The following is a 17,408-nucleotide window of genomic DNA, read 5'->3' on the forward strand; positions in this document are numbered from 1 at the left end:
TTGACACAAGAGCAAAGCATCCATATCCAGAGAGATTTACATGGCATCCATTTATACAGCTGGATATATGAAGCACTGCAGGTTAAGTACCTTGCTCAATAGTACAACAGCAGTGTCCTACCTGGGAATCGAACCCATGCCCTTCAGAGTTACAAGACCAACTCCTTACCCATTATACTACGCTGCCACATCCCTGAAAGTGATGACTGCGCTTAAAGAAGTCATACTCAGAGCGGATTAAAAAACTAGTAGGCTATGTGCTGCTTTCCTGTAGCTATGTTTTGCCCATTTCTCTGGGTCGATGAATGCTTCCGGGACCCAAGTCAGACAACTGATTGTCAGCGGTATACCTTATTAATATATAAGTGTCCGTAGAGTCACTTTAAGTATCTCCAAGGGATACTCTCAGTTCAATACCTGTGACCATGGTAGCTCAGCCATATTCATACATTGAAATTAAATAGTGATCCGAGATCAAATTTTAAATGTGTTGGAGCCAAGGCAAATATGTGTGAAAGGCCAAGTCAAACAGTTCACCAGGACCATATTCCTATCAATGCCAGTACATTTTTAAAAGTGAAGTTTGCAGGGCAGTATGAGTTTAGCTGACGCAATTACGGTGTATACAGTGTACAGAATAGACTGTTACACGTGGACCTTGTTTTTAAAGGAATCAGTGATGGCTTGCAAAATTGCAATGTAAATAATTACACAAGCATAAAAACAGCTTAATATGTAAAAATAATAAAATAAATAAAAACAAAAAAAATCACCAATTTGATGTATCCTTTCAGAGTATCCATTTATTATTTATTAAATAGTGCTTCAGACAGACAAGAGGTCTTAGATTCTTGCTTTAGCCCGCATAGGCAATCATATTAAAACAATGCTTATACAGGTAGATTTACAGTAATAAAACTGACAGTCGTAACTGAAAAAAGTATTTAATTTCTGTCATGACATCAGGAAGGAAGGATATTTACCGACAGCATTAAAAAAGAAAACGGCTCCAACCCCTCAACAGCATTGGTATAAAAAAGAATCTGAGTAAAGTTTCTTGCAAAACGTCATCTGTATTCTTTTCAAAACACTGTAATATACAAATGTACAGCTGTAGGTATAAAAACCTCAAACTCATTGGACACTTTTTTTTTTACCCCCCAATGAAAGCAGTGAGTCTGAAAAATATAATTCTCATTTACTTCTTCAAAGAGATTTACCGCTTGTAAATTCAAGAGGTCCTTGATTGCCTCTTTATATATTACAAAATGTATTTATATAGAATAACAAAAGGCTTGATCGCTGATCGCAGTCCACTCCCTTTCCGTTTGTTCAGAATGGCGTACACCTGGGATAAGCAAACCCAATAGCTGCAGTTGAGAGGTTTCTTTATTCGACTGTCTCGTTGGTAGCCAGTGCGTACAATGTCCAGAGCTGCTTCGGAGATGTAGAATTTAATCTACGGGCGTCCACCAGGGGACAGTGTGAGGTTGGCCATGAGCTCATGAACAGATGCAAATATTGTGCATTCACCTGAAGAGGAAAAGAAGGGAGAAATGAGATTAAAGCACACACGCACACACAAACAGACACACACACACATGCATGCACACGCACACATGCACACACACACAAAAGCGGGTCCACTGAGTAACCGCAGGCGGAAAGGCTCTCACCCTGGCGGGGCGGGTGCATTTCGTTGAACCTCCTGAGGATGGTGCTGACCATGAGGGCGGCGGCTCCGGAGGAGCTGTGCTGGCGCGGGATGTCCGCCTGCTGGGTCAGCCCCGTGGCCATGTCGTACACGATGGGCACGATGATGCTCACGGGCTCCTGGGGCGCTACCAGCCGCTGGGTCAGCTGGAGCTGGGGGAGGAGGGGGCGTGGGGATGGATCAGAATCTATACACACTGCACTTCAGGCCAGATTTACGCACAGTTTTAAGCGTATTAGCTCCAGAAAAAGCTATATTTATACCGGTTTCCTTTATCAAGATAATGGCTGGCATGCGTTAAAACGTTTTATACATGTTAAAACCTTTATTAAAGCTGACCTGCAGAAACTAACACTCACATATGCAGCAAACACACATGAAGCCCTATATAAATGAAGTCACATGACTCTTATATGGCATGTATTTATCTCTGAGCCATATCCTTAAGTAGACCCAAAACTGTAGTATCCTCAGTTACAGTTTTCAAACAAGCTTTTTGATGGCTCACTTTGCAGCTCCTTAGCCTGTTTAGGGTGTTAAAATGGCTGCCAGGATGAACAGTAGAACCATGGTGCCTTTCACTGGGTTCCTCGGCATAAGACAGCAGGTGTACTCACAAAGAACAGCATCTTGGATTTGAGCACCACAGCTATGGTCCCTGGTGGTGCAATGGGCGGGGCACTAGGGGGAATGGTCAAGCAGAACTGCACGTTCCACTTGAGCTGGGCGGCCTGGTCTGGGAACTGGAGCATATAAGAGAGCCAGCGTCATGGACCTGGACACCAGCCGCGTCCACCTCCCCACACACAGTCAAACATCACAGGCATGCTTTCCCCACAGATTCTATACATCAACCAGATGGTCAGCTTCATATTCTTAACTTTGAATATTCCATCACTACCCCACTGCAGCTGAAATATTCCAGATTTATGCATATTTTGTATATCCATGAAGGTGTTAGGCCAAGGGGAAGACAATGGATGTTCTGTTCTTGGGCACACCTCTGCATGAATACTCATAGTAATGCACCACCAGAAGGTCCTGTAACCAAACAGAACATCCTGTAGCTAAGAAAAAGGAAGGACAAGTCAGGGCTTTGCTGACCATCTGGTTAGTGTCTACATTTTTTGTTATTGCACACCCAGATGTTATGTTGATCAGAATTTGGGTTAATTCCACTTCAATTCAGTCAATTCAGAAAAATGAATCAGGACATTGTCGGATATTTCAGTTATTTCCCTGAATTGACTGAATTGAACACTGATGCATACCTCCCCACAGGCAGCGACACACAGCAGACTCACCAGCTCCAGCTTCATGATGCGGACACAGTCTCGCAGAATGTTGGTGGGTGCTCCCAGCAGCTTAGTGAAGGCATTTAGCGTGTTGTACTTAAATGGAGGGCCAGCCACCTGATAGGAGAGATTCAGAACACGGAGAATATTAACTACAGTGTGAGAATGACTCCACGTACCATACGCTCATCTTGACCTGCAAGGATCCAGATTATCATGTTGAGAACACCCCAAAAGCACAAGATGAGCCACAGAGCTTCCCCTCAACCCCCCCAAGATCATTCAGAGATGAAACAGGTACCTTTAACTGAAGTGACTTATAGAAGGTGCATTTATTATGTGTAGAAAATTACAGCTAGAGCTAAATATAAGCAAAGCTACAATCAAATTGGTACCAATGCAGTGATATGTGCCAGAAAAACTGCATAACAACGGTAGAACCACATGTTGCAGTTCCTCTCGGCTCCCAACCTGCTCTTGCATGCAATGACATGGTAAGGACATGGGAAGGTCACATGACACCACCCACTACCGAACGTTCAAAAGCCCCAAGTCACTGGCATCAACAAGATTCAGGACACGCTTGACGTCAGAGTTCTGCCTTGGAAATTGAATGCGCAGCCCAGGTTGAGCGAGTGGGCAGGGAGAGAGCCTCCTTTCAGCTGTCTGGGAAGTGGGTCACACAGGAAATTAGCTCACGCCCACCACACATCTGACTAACAGAGAGAGCTTCAAAAACACTCGTGGCCTCATCGTGAGGAGGTGGTAGGGGTTTCACACATTAGCCTGCTCTGCTGTCTGTCTTTTAGCACTGGCCCTGCAGCGGTTAGCTAAAGTATGCTTTATTCGCACAAACACATGATGTGGGTTTAGGGCTAACATCTTCCTTTTCATACTGATATAATCTCGTTTGTATTGATTTCTTCATTTCAAAAGGATATGCATGTGTGTGGGCGTGTGCATGTGCATGTGGTCTCACCCTGGTCTCAAAGAACTTCTCCAACACCTGCAACTCCTCCTGGGACCATGGGCCCACATTTTCAGGGGTCACCTTCAGCTGCAGGGTCTGGTAAGTCTTGGGGTTCAGTGCCACCCTACACTTCAGTGCGTCCGTCTTGAAATTGATGACACCAGGCTCATTGGAGGTAAGGATGTTGAGCTGCAAAGGGAACAGTACTACCATAAACCAGACATGCTCCTCATATGCACAGGATGAATCAACCCTACAGTGCCAGCACTTGCTGTAGACAAGCAGCAACATTCACAAAGCTGCGAGCTAGCTGATCTTCACCTGGCTTCTCTTGTCAAGTGCATTTTCCTTTAAAAAAATGTTAAATCTTGTTGTCAAACTACACACTGGAGAAACTGTAAGCAAGCAGGTTATTTAAAATGCTATAGGTCAAAATGGGGTGGAGAGCCTGGGTTTAATGTCCTTACCAAAAATGGTCAATAAAATGATGGGGAAAACAAAGACCTTTTATTAGTACATTGTCTATCAATACAAGATAAATCCTGTAGAGCTGGTATGTGGTTAACAGTTTTAAGAGAACAAATGAACCATTAAATTGAATCATTAGCATTCATTCCACACCCTCTTGTACAGCCAAATATCTGAAAGGTATGGGGCCTTTGGTTCACCACCTGTCCATCACACCAGCCATTTCCATTTTCCCACATGGTTGAGGCAACAGAGCTACAGCTGATGCAGTGACCTTCCCTGTTAATTGGGCTGCCCTGCATTCTGTGTGCGTCCCGGGAGAGAGCAGAGGTGGACAGGCCTGAGTTTCCCCAACCTGAAGAGGGGGCCTGCTTAGCATAATGTCCATTTTCGCAGGAGTCATTCTGGGGCATCCTAACTCAACCAATTAAGAAAAGCCAACCGAGCTCAGATTAAATGCGAGTGTGGATGACTGCTAATGAGAGAATCAAACACTTTGTCTGACATTTCAATTTTGAAGTACAGACATATCATTAGAGAAAAACAAGAGAAATATGAAGAACTGAAGACAATAGCTCATAAAGGAGAGAAAGATGGAGAAGGATGAATAATCAGAAGGTAGGTCAAGTAGATGCATGCACAGAGGGAGTAGGATGTTGAAGAATATAGAGACAGACAAATGGAAAAGGAAATATATAATCTAATATACTGAAAACAACAAACAGACCAACAGAAAATGGAGATGGATGAAGACATGGGGGAAAAAAGGTGGAGAAAATATACATAGACAAATATGTACAGACAGATGAATAGGGGTTGTTTTATGTCATAACTTTATATAAACAAAGGTTCCAGCACAATTTTACTACCCTCTGGTTTTCCGGCTCACCATTACAGCAATGTTAATTAACGAATACCAACCAAGCCTGATGATTTATTAAATATGTAATTTGTTGGTCGTTAGAAAAGAAAGACGTGAGATTTTATAAAATTCCCCAAATCATTTTAAAGCAAGGAGAAGATTGTTGAAGGCTGCAGTCACCTGGTCCAGTCTTTCCAAGAAACAGTGAGACAGAGCTGTTTGCAGCACACACTTTGTTCTAGGCAAGTTCCATGAAACATGGTAGTATTTCAGTCCTATACCTTGCAGACTAACAGGACTAGCATAGGCAGTTAGCTAACAATCAAACTCTTCAGGTGAAATAATCCAGTAAACTGGCTAGCGAGCTAGGTGCCAGATAGAAGAAAGCTGAGCAGATGGACATTTACAGGCGAAGACAGAGAAGGCCATGTACAGGCAAAGGAAAAGATGGAGAGAGAACAGTCATGCAGACGGACAGACAGACGGACGAAGAGGCTCACGTTGGGCTCCTGCTGGATGATCCGCTGCAGGTGTCTCCTCATGATGACAGAGCCAAGGAACCGCTCCAGAGGGGAGCACAGGTAGCTGGCAGCCAGCCCGGGTACCAGGCAGGGTGTGGGCGACGGCAGCAACAGCACGTGCAAGGCACTGTGGGTAAGCACGGTGGGGATGGAGGCCGCCCACGAGCGCTGAGGTAGCCTACGATGGGGTGCCATGTTGGATGACATCGCTTGGGAGCCTGTTAATGCGGTGAATGAAGTTGCATATAAGCAGGCATGGCACTGTGAACACCATATGGTTTTCTACACTGTCACCAGTCTATGCACCGCTAGTGTCTGTTGCAAACTTGAGCATCTCCGTTCAGACTACATAGCTAACTGGGCACGAGAAAAACAAAACTTTCCAGAAAGGCATCAAGTCAACAGATATAAGAGTACTTTAACTAACTAATGTATCAAGAGAGCAAAATGTTGTGATGAAGACCCAAGGGTCAAAATGTGAACCACCGCAAGGCGAAATAAAATTATCGCATTATGGCTGAAGCAAGTTAAGTGATCGAATATTTTATGTGTTATTACCTAAAATGACATTTCAACCCTTATGCTAAACCCCTGGATTCTGCATGTATATACTCTTGTGGTGGACGGCAGAAAAAAGATACAGCTGCAGTGGTCTCAACATGCAACGACTTACTGGTCCCAGCACGTGGAGAGTGAGAGACATCCGGAATGGGAGAGTGGAGCGAGGGGTTCCCTGGGGACATCCCGTGGATTCGTGCCCCTGGGGAGGGGCCAGGAACCTGGGGTGACCCTGGCCAGGTGCCAGGGCGCTGGCTGGGTGAAACCATGGCATAAGGAGAGCTAGGGTCCAAAGCTCCTGCAACACAAATGCAAGGTATCAGCTGTATGGGCAATGAATACTTCATCATCACTATCATCATGAATAACAATCACAATAAAGTCACTGTATTATTGCCTTGCCCGTCTATGCATATTCATTTATGCTGCTCTCTTGGCCAGGTTCAGTGTCAGTGACGAAATAAGAAGAAAATTTTCACTTTTAGAGCCAGAGAGGAAGAAACTAAGGAGTCAAAGTACCAAGTGTCTAGTCTCACCATTAGCAGTTTCTGAAGGTTAAACTGAGACAGACCAAAGCAGATATGCCCATTAGAAAAAATGATTGCAGTAGGAATTCTTATCTTATGAATATCACACGCACATACGAGATGACATCAGAGATATAAAGCGGCAAATCAACGAATACTCTAGATAGCAGCAGTCGTGCCTGCTGCAAAATTCATGTTCGTTGTTAAATCATTTCTTTATCTGCCCCTGGTCTTTACATTTCAAAACAAATCAGTAAAAATGAGTTGCTCCAATTATCAAATTCAGTAACGGAAAGCCCTTTCGCCATTTAATGAGACCAGAGACCATGTGATTTTAGTGTAGCAAGATAAACCTGTATAAACTGCCCACCTGGAAAAATAGTCACTTCCCAGTTTCTAGACATGATCCTATCTGCACTGACCTTCAACAGGATATTACAGGCCCATTATGAGATATTAATAATAGACTATTTCATATACCATCTTTCATCTCATGATTTCAAAGTGCTCTGAAGCCCCGACCCACACATATAATCGACCAATCAGTGGGCTCCGTCAGCACGCGATCACCCTATTGGTCGGCTCCGTCAGACACCGGCGGAGCAATCGCCACACACAGGCAGAAGCAGGACAGTGGAAATTCCCCGACAGGTCTGGCTGGATGGGTAAGTGGGGGCACAGGCCCAAACACATGCTTCTACCGTCTGATCTGATGCAGGCACGTCTTTCTCCCACTCACTGAGCATAGATGCTGGTAGAGCCAGTGTAAACATTCTCACAGACACAAGCACTTGGACGGAGAAAATGAACACAGACGCACACACACACCCACCCACAGTGCAAACTTCCCTCAGGTTTATTATTCCCACAGGTTTATTACAAATTCTGTCACGCGCACATCATTGCGCCTCATAAAAACTAGGTTGGTCATCCGTAGGCACCCGCAAACAGTACCATTGGTAGTTTTTTTATATAAAAGCCGTTCTATGGCTGTTCTTCTGTCTTTTAATGAATGCCCTTACTATCTACACAGTTACTATCTACACAGTTTTCCTACCACAATCTCCGAATTAAGGAGAACAGCATTTTCTAATCATAAACTAATTTAAATGCGATAATACATTTTAATGAATTCATTACCCTTGGGTATATCACTTCTGGTAAGAACTGTACTAACAAAGTCTCTGCTAACTGTGACCTTTCATGCATTGTATTTACTCATTGTGGCTGCTGACTTAGCCAGGACTCGCTTGAAAAAAGATTTTAGCCCAAGGAATTTCCTGGGAAAATAAAAATGTTAAATAAATAAAACTTGGCCGTAGACACACAGACAGACTGCTGGACAGACACTAGTTTGAGGGCAACTGGACATGCAGTTCAAGCCGTAACCTGTGCTTCTTACCCCTCTCGTTGGCTGCCAAACACAGATGACGCAAAACACAAGGACGGCAGGTTTCTTACCTGGAGACTGTGTTGGCATCATGGTGGGTGAGGGTGCTACATTGGCATGGTATGGGCCGGGCGGGGAGGTGAGGGGAGGGTAGACTCCGCCTCCTGCCTGCTGCTTCCCAAACTGCAATAAGAGGAGGAGAACTCAAGAAAACCTATTCACTCTATGCAATGAGGACCTTCATTTCTAACAATTTCATTTTAATGAAATTTACTTAATCTTTTTTATTTTGGGCTCTTCACACCAAGATATCGAGGGATGCTGAACAATTAGCAAAATACAGGCAAAACAGAGCAGCAGTGCTCAGCTGCCCATTGGCCTGCATGAGGCCCCTCCCACCTGCTGAGGCTGCAGCTGGTACATGAAGTCCATGGAGTCTCCGCCCACTGGAGAGGGTGGGTTGTCGTCTTCGTTAATGGAGCGTCGCCGGGCGTCCTGGTTGCTGTCCACAAACATGTTCAGGAACGTCTGCGGGGTGACGGGCGAAAGGAGACGCCCAAACATCAGTCCCCAGCACAAGAGAAATAATGTCCCCTCATCACTACGCTTGGATTTCTTCAGGTTCGTTTAATAATAACAGCAATAACTATGAATGCTTCTGAAAGTAGGTTAAATGTTGATCGTTTTGGTTTTATATGAACTTAATGCCTAATGTTAAACTAGAAAAAGCACTGAAAACACACTCAAGATATTGCGTATTACCTGCCAACCATGTAATAATATAATAATAAAAATAAAAATTCGTATTTAATTAGTCACCGATTTTCTTTTTGACAAAAAAAAGAAATGCGCTTGACATTATAAGAAGCACTGAGGCATAATTCAGGAGAAGTAAAGTTTGGTCTGTGAAGCGCAGAGAGGGTGTACCTTGAGGCCAGGCGCCGGGTAGAACCCTTCCACGATCTTGGTGTTGTCGAAGAGGCTGTAGGCGCCGTCGCGGATGGCCACCACGCCCCGGCTGCGGCAGTAGATGTCGATGCAGTACATGTTCCGGAAGGCCAGGCGGATGTGGGTGGGCGACTGCGGCAGGATGGAGAAGCACTGGTAGGCCGTGTTGGTCCTCTGCGTCAGGCCCAGCATGGGCACCGTGGGCAGCTTGTTGATGGCGTTGAGGGGGGCCTGGGTGTCCGACAGCACCTGCAGGAAGAAGGAAACAAATGCGGCTCCCGCTCAAGTCGACGCATCTCCTCATCATAATTTTAACGCGTTAACCTTCCGCATTCTAAATAGGGCCAGTTTCGTTCAGTCGGACAGTCAATTGTTTAGTTGAAACCGCTCGTCCGACTAAGATTCTGTAAGATGAGCAATCGCTGTTTTGAGTAAGTAGATGTAATTATCGGGTCCGGTTTATAGAATAGCCTACGTCTATCTTTAGATTCGTGAAATTATTATTTTTTAGAAGTTCTAAAAACAATTTATTGTTGCTCCATTTATCAGCTTCTTTTCATTATTTATTTACAACCGCATTAATGCTAATTTTTTCTTTCTGAACAAATGGGCTTCATCGTTATTTATGTCATTTATGAGGAAGCTTGTTGTTTTCCTGGTTCTGAAGAATGGACGTTTAAAAGCACATTTATGGAAACATTTTTTGTTTTCTGGTTCTGGACGAATGGGCTTTTAAAAGCATAAGGCATAAAAGCTGTTCTTATTATGGTTTAATTTGTTGTTCTAGTGGTTGCACTTCACAACAAAAAATAATTGTTGAAGCAATCTTCACATTCACTTAAGATAGGACATGAAGGCACTGGAGCTGTGTCTAATGACATTGCATTTGCCTTTTAATTAAGATTTGTTTAATTAGCCCAATAAACTAGCAAATAGATTATGCATTATTAGAACAAGCATACTAAATGATGCATTATTATAAATTTATTTTTTGTTTTGGTTTAACAGCCAATGACCTGCAGGTCGGCACCGAGAGAATCAGTGCAGTGACGTTGCGAGCACTTGGGTTTTTCCACCCTCAGTTTCACAGTCTGAGTTGTCACACAAAAAATCAACACAGCAGTCTTGCAATTGCCTGGGTATATTCTGGTTTCTGAGCAGTCCCTCCAATGTAAACCTTCCTAAAAACTTCATCAAACAACAGATTGTGCCAAAAGAGACAATGGCAGTGCATACAATGTAAATAATTCAAATGAATTGGATGTCTTTACTTATGGGGAAAAAAAACGATTCTTAGTCGAATAAACTGCCAGTTAGTCAACCAAGATTTTTTTAGTTGAGGACAACCCCAGGTCTAAATAAGAGCATTATTCAATCTCTCAAAAAGATGGGCTGGGGTGGATGAAGATGAAAGCTTATTTTATAAAATAAAATATACCAAATTCCCTGTTGTGTATGCAATTCTGCATTTAAGTTTACATCACATTTAGCAAATACTCTTCTCGAGATGAGCTTAAACAAAAATGCCTTAAAGGTCATTGTATGCTAAAGAACATACTCAAATTCTACACATAAACAATCAGTATTCTAAAGTCTCATTTCTAATGCACGGACAACCACCCTAGGTTTGCTAAATAATTGAGTATAAAGTTTAATGTCATAGACACCGCAGATGGCATCAGTTTCATCTCCTGAGATCCGGTCAGCTCACGTGACATTACGCGATAGCAGCAGTGCCTTCAGCTCAGAGTCAATATCAGAACGTCGCTGTTGTGACACTGCTGTAGGGCGGATGGAGATACCTGCAGCAGCTGTACTACTGTGGGAGTCTTGTTGAACATCTCTTGCAGTTGGTGCAGGATGATGTTGTGGCAGTTGCTGCAGCCAGAATTGGGCCCCACCGTGCCCAGAGAGATGTGGAACCTATGTGCGGCCGAGTTCCACTGGATCGTGACCTGGAGGTGAGAGATCGGGTCGCTGAGTCTCGCCAAACCTGCTACAACTGTTCCCCTGGGAATATGACAACCACCAGCAGACATTCTAATCAAACGACATCAAGTCGGTGCCACGAACATTAATACTGAATTGCAACTACGCCCATTGTAACTGTGGCGAGATTCCCCAAGGTCTTGGCAGTGGTGCTAAGCTCAGATTTGTGGGGAGGAAGACGAGACAGAGCAGTCATTGTGAGCGCACTTGAGCCTAACCAGTCACAATACGGCTCCTGTGCTGGCCTACGGAATTTTCTGGGGACTGAAGGGAGGAATTCTCACCCTCTGACCATAACTCATGGGTCGCCGTTTTCACAAATTTCACTGGCGAGGGACCAAACGGCATGCTCTGGGCAGTTTCTGTGGAACTGCATCGCCAGCTCATATAAATACATTGTGAAGCCTCACCGTAACATGATTCCAACAGTGACTGCGCTACAGTTCACTGGTCACAGATTAGAAGCTCAGGAAGGAAGCCTAATATTTGACATCTTAATTTTGGCTACTTTTTCTTTCTTTCAAAGAGCCCCTCGCTGCCTAAATTTGGACGTCCAAAACACAAGATGTGAATATGTAGAGAACTGTGTTAAAATGTACATGTAATGCACCTCAATAGATTAGTCTAATGCGATTATGGTGAATTTTTAATATTTAAATGTGAAAAATTATATCTTGTGTTATCATTGCAGGAGTGATCCATTTTTTAACTGAATTACGTATGACCACTAAAGGCATCACTGGTCGCAATGTGAACAACAGAAGTCGATACAATGCGAGTCACGGCAATGTAATCGAATAATCTCATGACATCACAGCTGCCATCAGGTGTACGATTGCCTTTTAAGGAAATGTTTGGAATGTGAATCATAGTGCCCGGACAAAGACCTGAAGTGGAAACACTGGTAATCACATTACAGAGCTTAAGTGTGCGGTGTTCTTTCCTTCTTTTAATATAGACCACTCTGCCAGTTTTCCTTTTAACCGTGAGCGTGAGGGTTTGTTGATTGGTTACGGTTGCATTCCACACGCATTCCAAACGGATCTGCGCTAGCCGAGGGTAGCCGTTCGGTTGGCGGGGCAGCACCCCGCGAGTAGTTCACCACCGAATCCCTCCTGGCGGGAGCCGAGGTCTCCGCGCCCGCTCTCTGCTCCCGTTTGAAGGAGGCTTCCCCGGCTGGCACTCACCGAACTCCCCCTGGAGCTGCCGTAGCACAGGACCAGCTTGCGGTAATTAAACAGCCGGATCTCCGCAAAGAGGCTCAGATAGGAAGGGATGTCTGTGGGTGGGGGGAAGAGAGGCAGGGGGAGGGGTGAGAAAGGAGACAGGAAGTACAAGGGCCTTGAGACGTCATGAATAAACATGCGGGAGAGCGCGGAGCTCTGGCGCCGCCGCACGCGCAGGCGTCTCCGCTCCCAGCTGGCCCGGCAACCGCGAGGAAACGCCGTCCGCGCACGCCAGCGAATTAGTCTCTACGCTGAACACATAGATCATTCCAGAACTACACCTATTTCTCTTTTTCCGTTTATTCAACAGAACACGCTGAAATAAAAATATCCTATCAAGATGCTGCTCTGAAACAGTCATCATATCCGGGGCCGTGTGGTGCTCACCTGGTAGGGAGTGCGAGAATTCCAGCACGCACTGGTACAGCCGGCTGATGCTGTCCCAGTCGTTCAGGAACATCTCCACCACTTTGCGCCCGCCCACGGGCTCTGACAGAGGGTTCTCATAGGTCAGGTACACGCGGCGGGTGGAAGCTGTGGACACGCGAGAGCGATTAGGCACAAAAGACACGCACGCCCACACACACAGGCACGCGCACGCACACATTCAAAACCTATTTACCACTCGCACAGAAAGCCATCTGTAATGACACCAGACCTTCTCCATTTCCTATTCTTGTCCCTCGAGCCCTTCGGGTTCTGGCTCATTAATATTCCCTCACTGCACGCGAGACACACTTCGAGAGCCCAGAAATGAGCTCCGTCACACCCGGTGTCCTCACTTGAGCCGTTCACCCGCGCGTCATTAATTCAGACCAGGTTCAGATGCCTTTATTCGTCATGCTGAAAAAATAACATCGGTCTTCGTAGTGCATAGCAGACACAAACTCAATAAACAAAGTATATCACTAAACCAAAGAGCGGTCCACCAAACAAGACCATAAACATACACATATGACCATATACAAACGATTAAGACGTTTGATAATGAAGAGAGCGTGTCGGGGATAGGGTGGGTGGTTACTCACTCTACCCACTCTGATTGGCCAGAAACAGCCAACACCCCCATTTTTAAGCCATTAGGAGAGGAGGAAGGTAAAAACAAGACAGTTCTATGAGACTAACACTTTCAACAGGAGTCACTTTGAGGCCCTGAGTATCCCTCTGGCAGCCAAAGGCCGATATGACAGGATCCTCTTATGGGGGGGGGGTTATCACAGAACAAGGAAATAAAGGAGGAAGGGAATACATTTACACCCCCACCCAATCCTAACAAACCACTGGCTCATCTCGTCGCCCAGGGCAACAGAACCTGTGGCGGAATCCGGTTCGATGCCCCCGCAAAGAAGCGCTTCTGTCTGGCGCAGGGAGGGCACAGAGGAGACAGACCCAGGTCTGTGCTGCCTGAACACAGACCACCTGTCAGGCCTTTGCTTTGAGGCCCAATGTGCACAGAGCCCCCATCGTCAAAACCAGCAGGCTAATGCTGCTTTCACAGGGATCAATGTAGACAGCAGCACAGCATTTTTGGGATGGGGGAAAAAGGGCAGGACAACGAGATGGCAATGAAATAAACGTTGCTATGGTGACGTTGCTTGGTGATTGTCCTATAACAGAGACAGTTTCCAACATGTATAGGAAATGGAGGATTGTGCTTGGTATAGCTCAGTGTCTACGTGGGGATAAAAGGCAACAAAAATTAATTCGGAGAATGAGCTACAAACTGTATCTTCAAGAACAAGGTTTGATGCAAAACACAAACCTCAAAAAAAAGAAATAAAATACTCTTATATTGTCAAAAATTTAAGCATTTTCATCATCTGAGAGCCGTTACTGAAAGCACAGCAACATTTCTCACCTATTTCTATGAAGCTCCGTGAGGAAGCTGTACATAATTTAACAACTTCTGTAGTACGTGACACTACGCAGATGGGATTATTGCTAAGAAAAGCCCACAGTTCTGCACAGCTGTCCATAAAGTATCTCAGAGAAGAAGAGCTCATAAGAGATCAGTTCTGCCTTTTAACTCATTATGGATTACAACAGCTAAACCAAGATCAGCGCTCCTACACCGAGACTATTTATGGACACAAGCCCTGATCTAGGATCCGCCATGCCTTTTGTTTCCCCTGTCCATAGCCTTTGTAATACAGGCCTGGAATACCGACCCTGATCCAAGATCAGTTGTGCCTTTCAGCTCATAATGGATAAGGTTAAAATATGACCAGGGCAAACCTGATCCCAGATCAGCTGTGTGAATGTGCACCCTGATTCAGGTGCGGCAGCACTGACCTTGCTCCTTGATGGAGGTGCTGGCGAGCGGGCAGTTGGAAAACACCAGCTCCGCCACCCAGGTGCGGTTGTTGCGGCCCTGCAGGCGGAAGGTGCAGTCCAGCAGGGAGCGCTCTAGAGCCTTCTGGGTCTCCACGCTGACGCCCTTACTGGGCGGGATCCTGACAGAGACAGAGAGCTGGGCTTCACCTCAACCGTAACATACACATGGTCTAATGGGCCCTTTTCATTTTTTATAGCTGGCTATCACTGGGCTTCCCCCTTATAGCAATGGAATATACGGCAATGTATTATCAATATTTTCTATGTATTTAGCAGCAGTGTGCAGTATTTTAACATCTGAATGCAGCAATAGTTTGTATATGTACCTGTATATTGCAAAATGTTTAAATCTTAATATCCAGATAAATATTGTTTTATTTTATTTCTAGCATGGCTAGCTTCTCACAGCAAGTTCATGAATGCTTCCATGGTTATCTGTTAATTCAAGAAAGTTGTATGGATATACGTGCAAGGTGATGACCCAAATAGAACAAATATCCAAAGCAACAATGCTGCCATATCCAATTCCATTAAAAAAGCTGGCACTATGGAGAGGGAAACAGGAAATAAGCCCACAGCACAGTGCAAACTCAGTCATGCTGAGGAAATTGCAAAGGGCTCTGGGATACGACAGTACTTCACGGATGTGGAAGTCCCTCTCTTACCTGAGGATGCGAATGGCGTGACTGCAGCAGTCCCCCTCCACCTGAACGCCCTGGTGAGGGACCTCCATGTTGGACAGCTGCGAGCAAAAGCACACAACTTCATAAATCTGTCTCCTAGCAACAATCAAGCATCAGGAGAGCACCTTGAGCGGCAGTCCCTACACTTTATGACTGCTGATAGCCACTTAATGAGTGAATATGTACACGGCAACATCGCTGCTTATTCAAACGTAGCTTGACACTTGCAATCACGGAAGTTCACAAACCTTCAGGAAAGATCTACACTCAATATGTAAGATGAGGCAAAATTTGAACATTTTGTAATTTCGCCTTCATCAGTGAGATAGTTGTCATCTCACTGTGCCAGTTTTCCATAATATTTGGACCTCTGGGGCCAAAGTTTAACTAAAAATGTTGAGTGTTCTTTTCTAAATGTAGTTGGAGAATTCCTTTGATCAATGCACCTGCTTTTAACTCAAAGGGCTGAAATAAGAATGTAATCAGTTTCAATTTAAAACAAGTATGCTAAGAAATTAGACATAAGTACATGTATACTGCAACGGGTGTATTGTGTGTAACAAGTGCTCTATGTAATTTGATAGTTGTGAACGTTAGTGAAAAATTAATACAAAAGTTGTTATTGTCACAGGTATCTTGCTTGCCACCTCAGCCCCTCCCTGACCCACAGGGTAGGACCCCTTACCTCGCAGCGCAGGCCAATGAACGGCATGTTGGTGTCACACATGGCAACCAGGTGGGCGAGCACTTTGTTGAAGGCGCACATCTCCCCCGATCGTTTGGGCTTTTTGGGTTCGACGGCGCCCTGTTCTCCTGATAGCTTTCAGAAAAGACACGGGGCATGTGGTTAACACCCTGCCAGGTTCAGAGCCATGAGATGACTCAGACCACATCCGGCTCTAAGATATATGGCCTTTATTAAACCGGTGAGGCTCACATCATCTGTGGGCCAATAATATCACATTCTAGAAAATTCTCATGTTCCACTTTTCCTATGCTGATGTTGTCAGGTCTGATGTGAGTCAGAGCACAGACATAGTGTGCGAGATGGCTTCCCAACAAAGCTGCAATACATTTATACACAGGTATAGGTAATTCAGGTATAATACTCAGTTGTAGCACACACAAACATACGTAAGCACAAACACGTGCATGCACAAACACACACACAGACTCCATATTACTCATACTAAAATAACAGCCATTTCTCTTCCTGTCAGGAACAAATTTACGACATCATAAACAATAACCGGTCCCATTGTCCTATAAATAAAGGGCTAGGGGAGGGCACATAGACATCAATCGCATAACAAGCCCCTCCCCCTGACCGACTCAAACTGCAGTACCTGCAACACTCTGGCAGCCATTTTGTGTCTTCAACCTGCTGAATTTTGCTGCACATTGTGGTAGTCACAGCATGAATACAAACTATCCGCAGAGTCGCTGTCACCTGACACGCCTTCCAGCAGCACAGCAATTGAGATGTGCGTAAGGGCCTGGTTACTTTGCCGTGCTCGTAGATCAAACCTGTTGAAAGGGGTGGTGTCTCCGGCCTACCTTCCTCTTGGTCCCCGGCCTGGCACCCTTGCCTGAAGAGGCGTCCATCACCAGCTCCTCCAGGTTGGGCTTGAACTGCTGGAAGAGCTGGGCACTTGGTGGGCCCTCATCCCCCTCCACCTGGGTGACCGCCAGGAAGTAGTACCTGTACTCCAGCTCAGTGGGGCTGGCGGGCACGTCCAACATCTCCAGCACCTGAGAGGCCGGGACAGAGAGAGAGGTGCGGTCAGCCTCACACGACGTGACGTATGTCACCGGTCTGAGCGCCCTAACATCACCCACTTTACTCAGGATCTTAGCAGGCACCTTCAGTGCATCAAAGCCCACTTATCCATCTTTTCCCCTCAGGATTTGCTTTAGGGAACA

At 45.2% G+C, this 17,408-nt stretch overlaps 1 protein-coding gene across 1 annotated transcript in view; it reads right to left on the reverse strand.

Annotated features, from left to right (window-relative positions):
* Positions 1–788: 788 nt before the first annotated feature.
* LOC135250535 (mediator of RNA polymerase II transcription subunit 14-like) overlaps positions 789–17,408 on the reverse strand; it is a 31,354-nt gene continuing 14,734 nt past the window's right edge. Inside the window, exons 14-30 of the mRNA XM_064326896.1 lie at positions 17,043–17,237; positions 16,171–16,305; positions 15,468–15,544; positions 14,761–14,921; positions 12,856–13,002; positions 12,430–12,521; positions 11,056–11,208; positions 9,233–9,502; positions 8,705–8,833; positions 8,377–8,488; positions 6,504–6,686; positions 5,810–6,048; positions 3,989–4,168; positions 3,019–3,126; positions 2,332–2,457; positions 1,677–1,866; positions 789–1,533 (exon numbers count right to left, since the gene is read on the reverse strand). Of these exons, the coding sequence (XP_064182966.1) occupies positions 1,460–1,533; positions 1,677–1,866; positions 2,332–2,457; positions 3,019–3,126; positions 3,989–4,168; positions 5,810–6,048; positions 6,504–6,686; positions 8,377–8,488; positions 8,705–8,833; positions 9,233–9,502; positions 11,056–11,208; positions 12,430–12,521; positions 12,856–13,002; positions 14,761–14,921; positions 15,468–15,544; positions 16,171–16,305; positions 17,043–17,237 (2,571 nt within the window). The 3' untranslated portion in view covers positions 789–1,459. The remainder of the gene's footprint in view (positions 1,534–1,676; positions 1,867–2,331; positions 2,458–3,018; positions 3,127–3,988; positions 4,169–5,809; positions 6,049–6,503; positions 6,687–8,376; positions 8,489–8,704; positions 8,834–9,232; positions 9,503–11,055; positions 11,209–12,429; positions 12,522–12,855; positions 13,003–14,760; positions 14,922–15,467; positions 15,545–16,170; positions 16,306–17,042; positions 17,238–17,408) is intronic.

This window comes from Anguilla rostrata, chromosome 3 (assembly GCF_018555375.3).
Source record: "Anguilla rostrata isolate EN2019 chromosome 3, ASM1855537v3, whole genome shotgun sequence".
Lineage (NCBI taxonomy): Eukaryota > Metazoa > Chordata > Actinopteri > Anguilliformes > Anguillidae > Anguilla > Anguilla rostrata.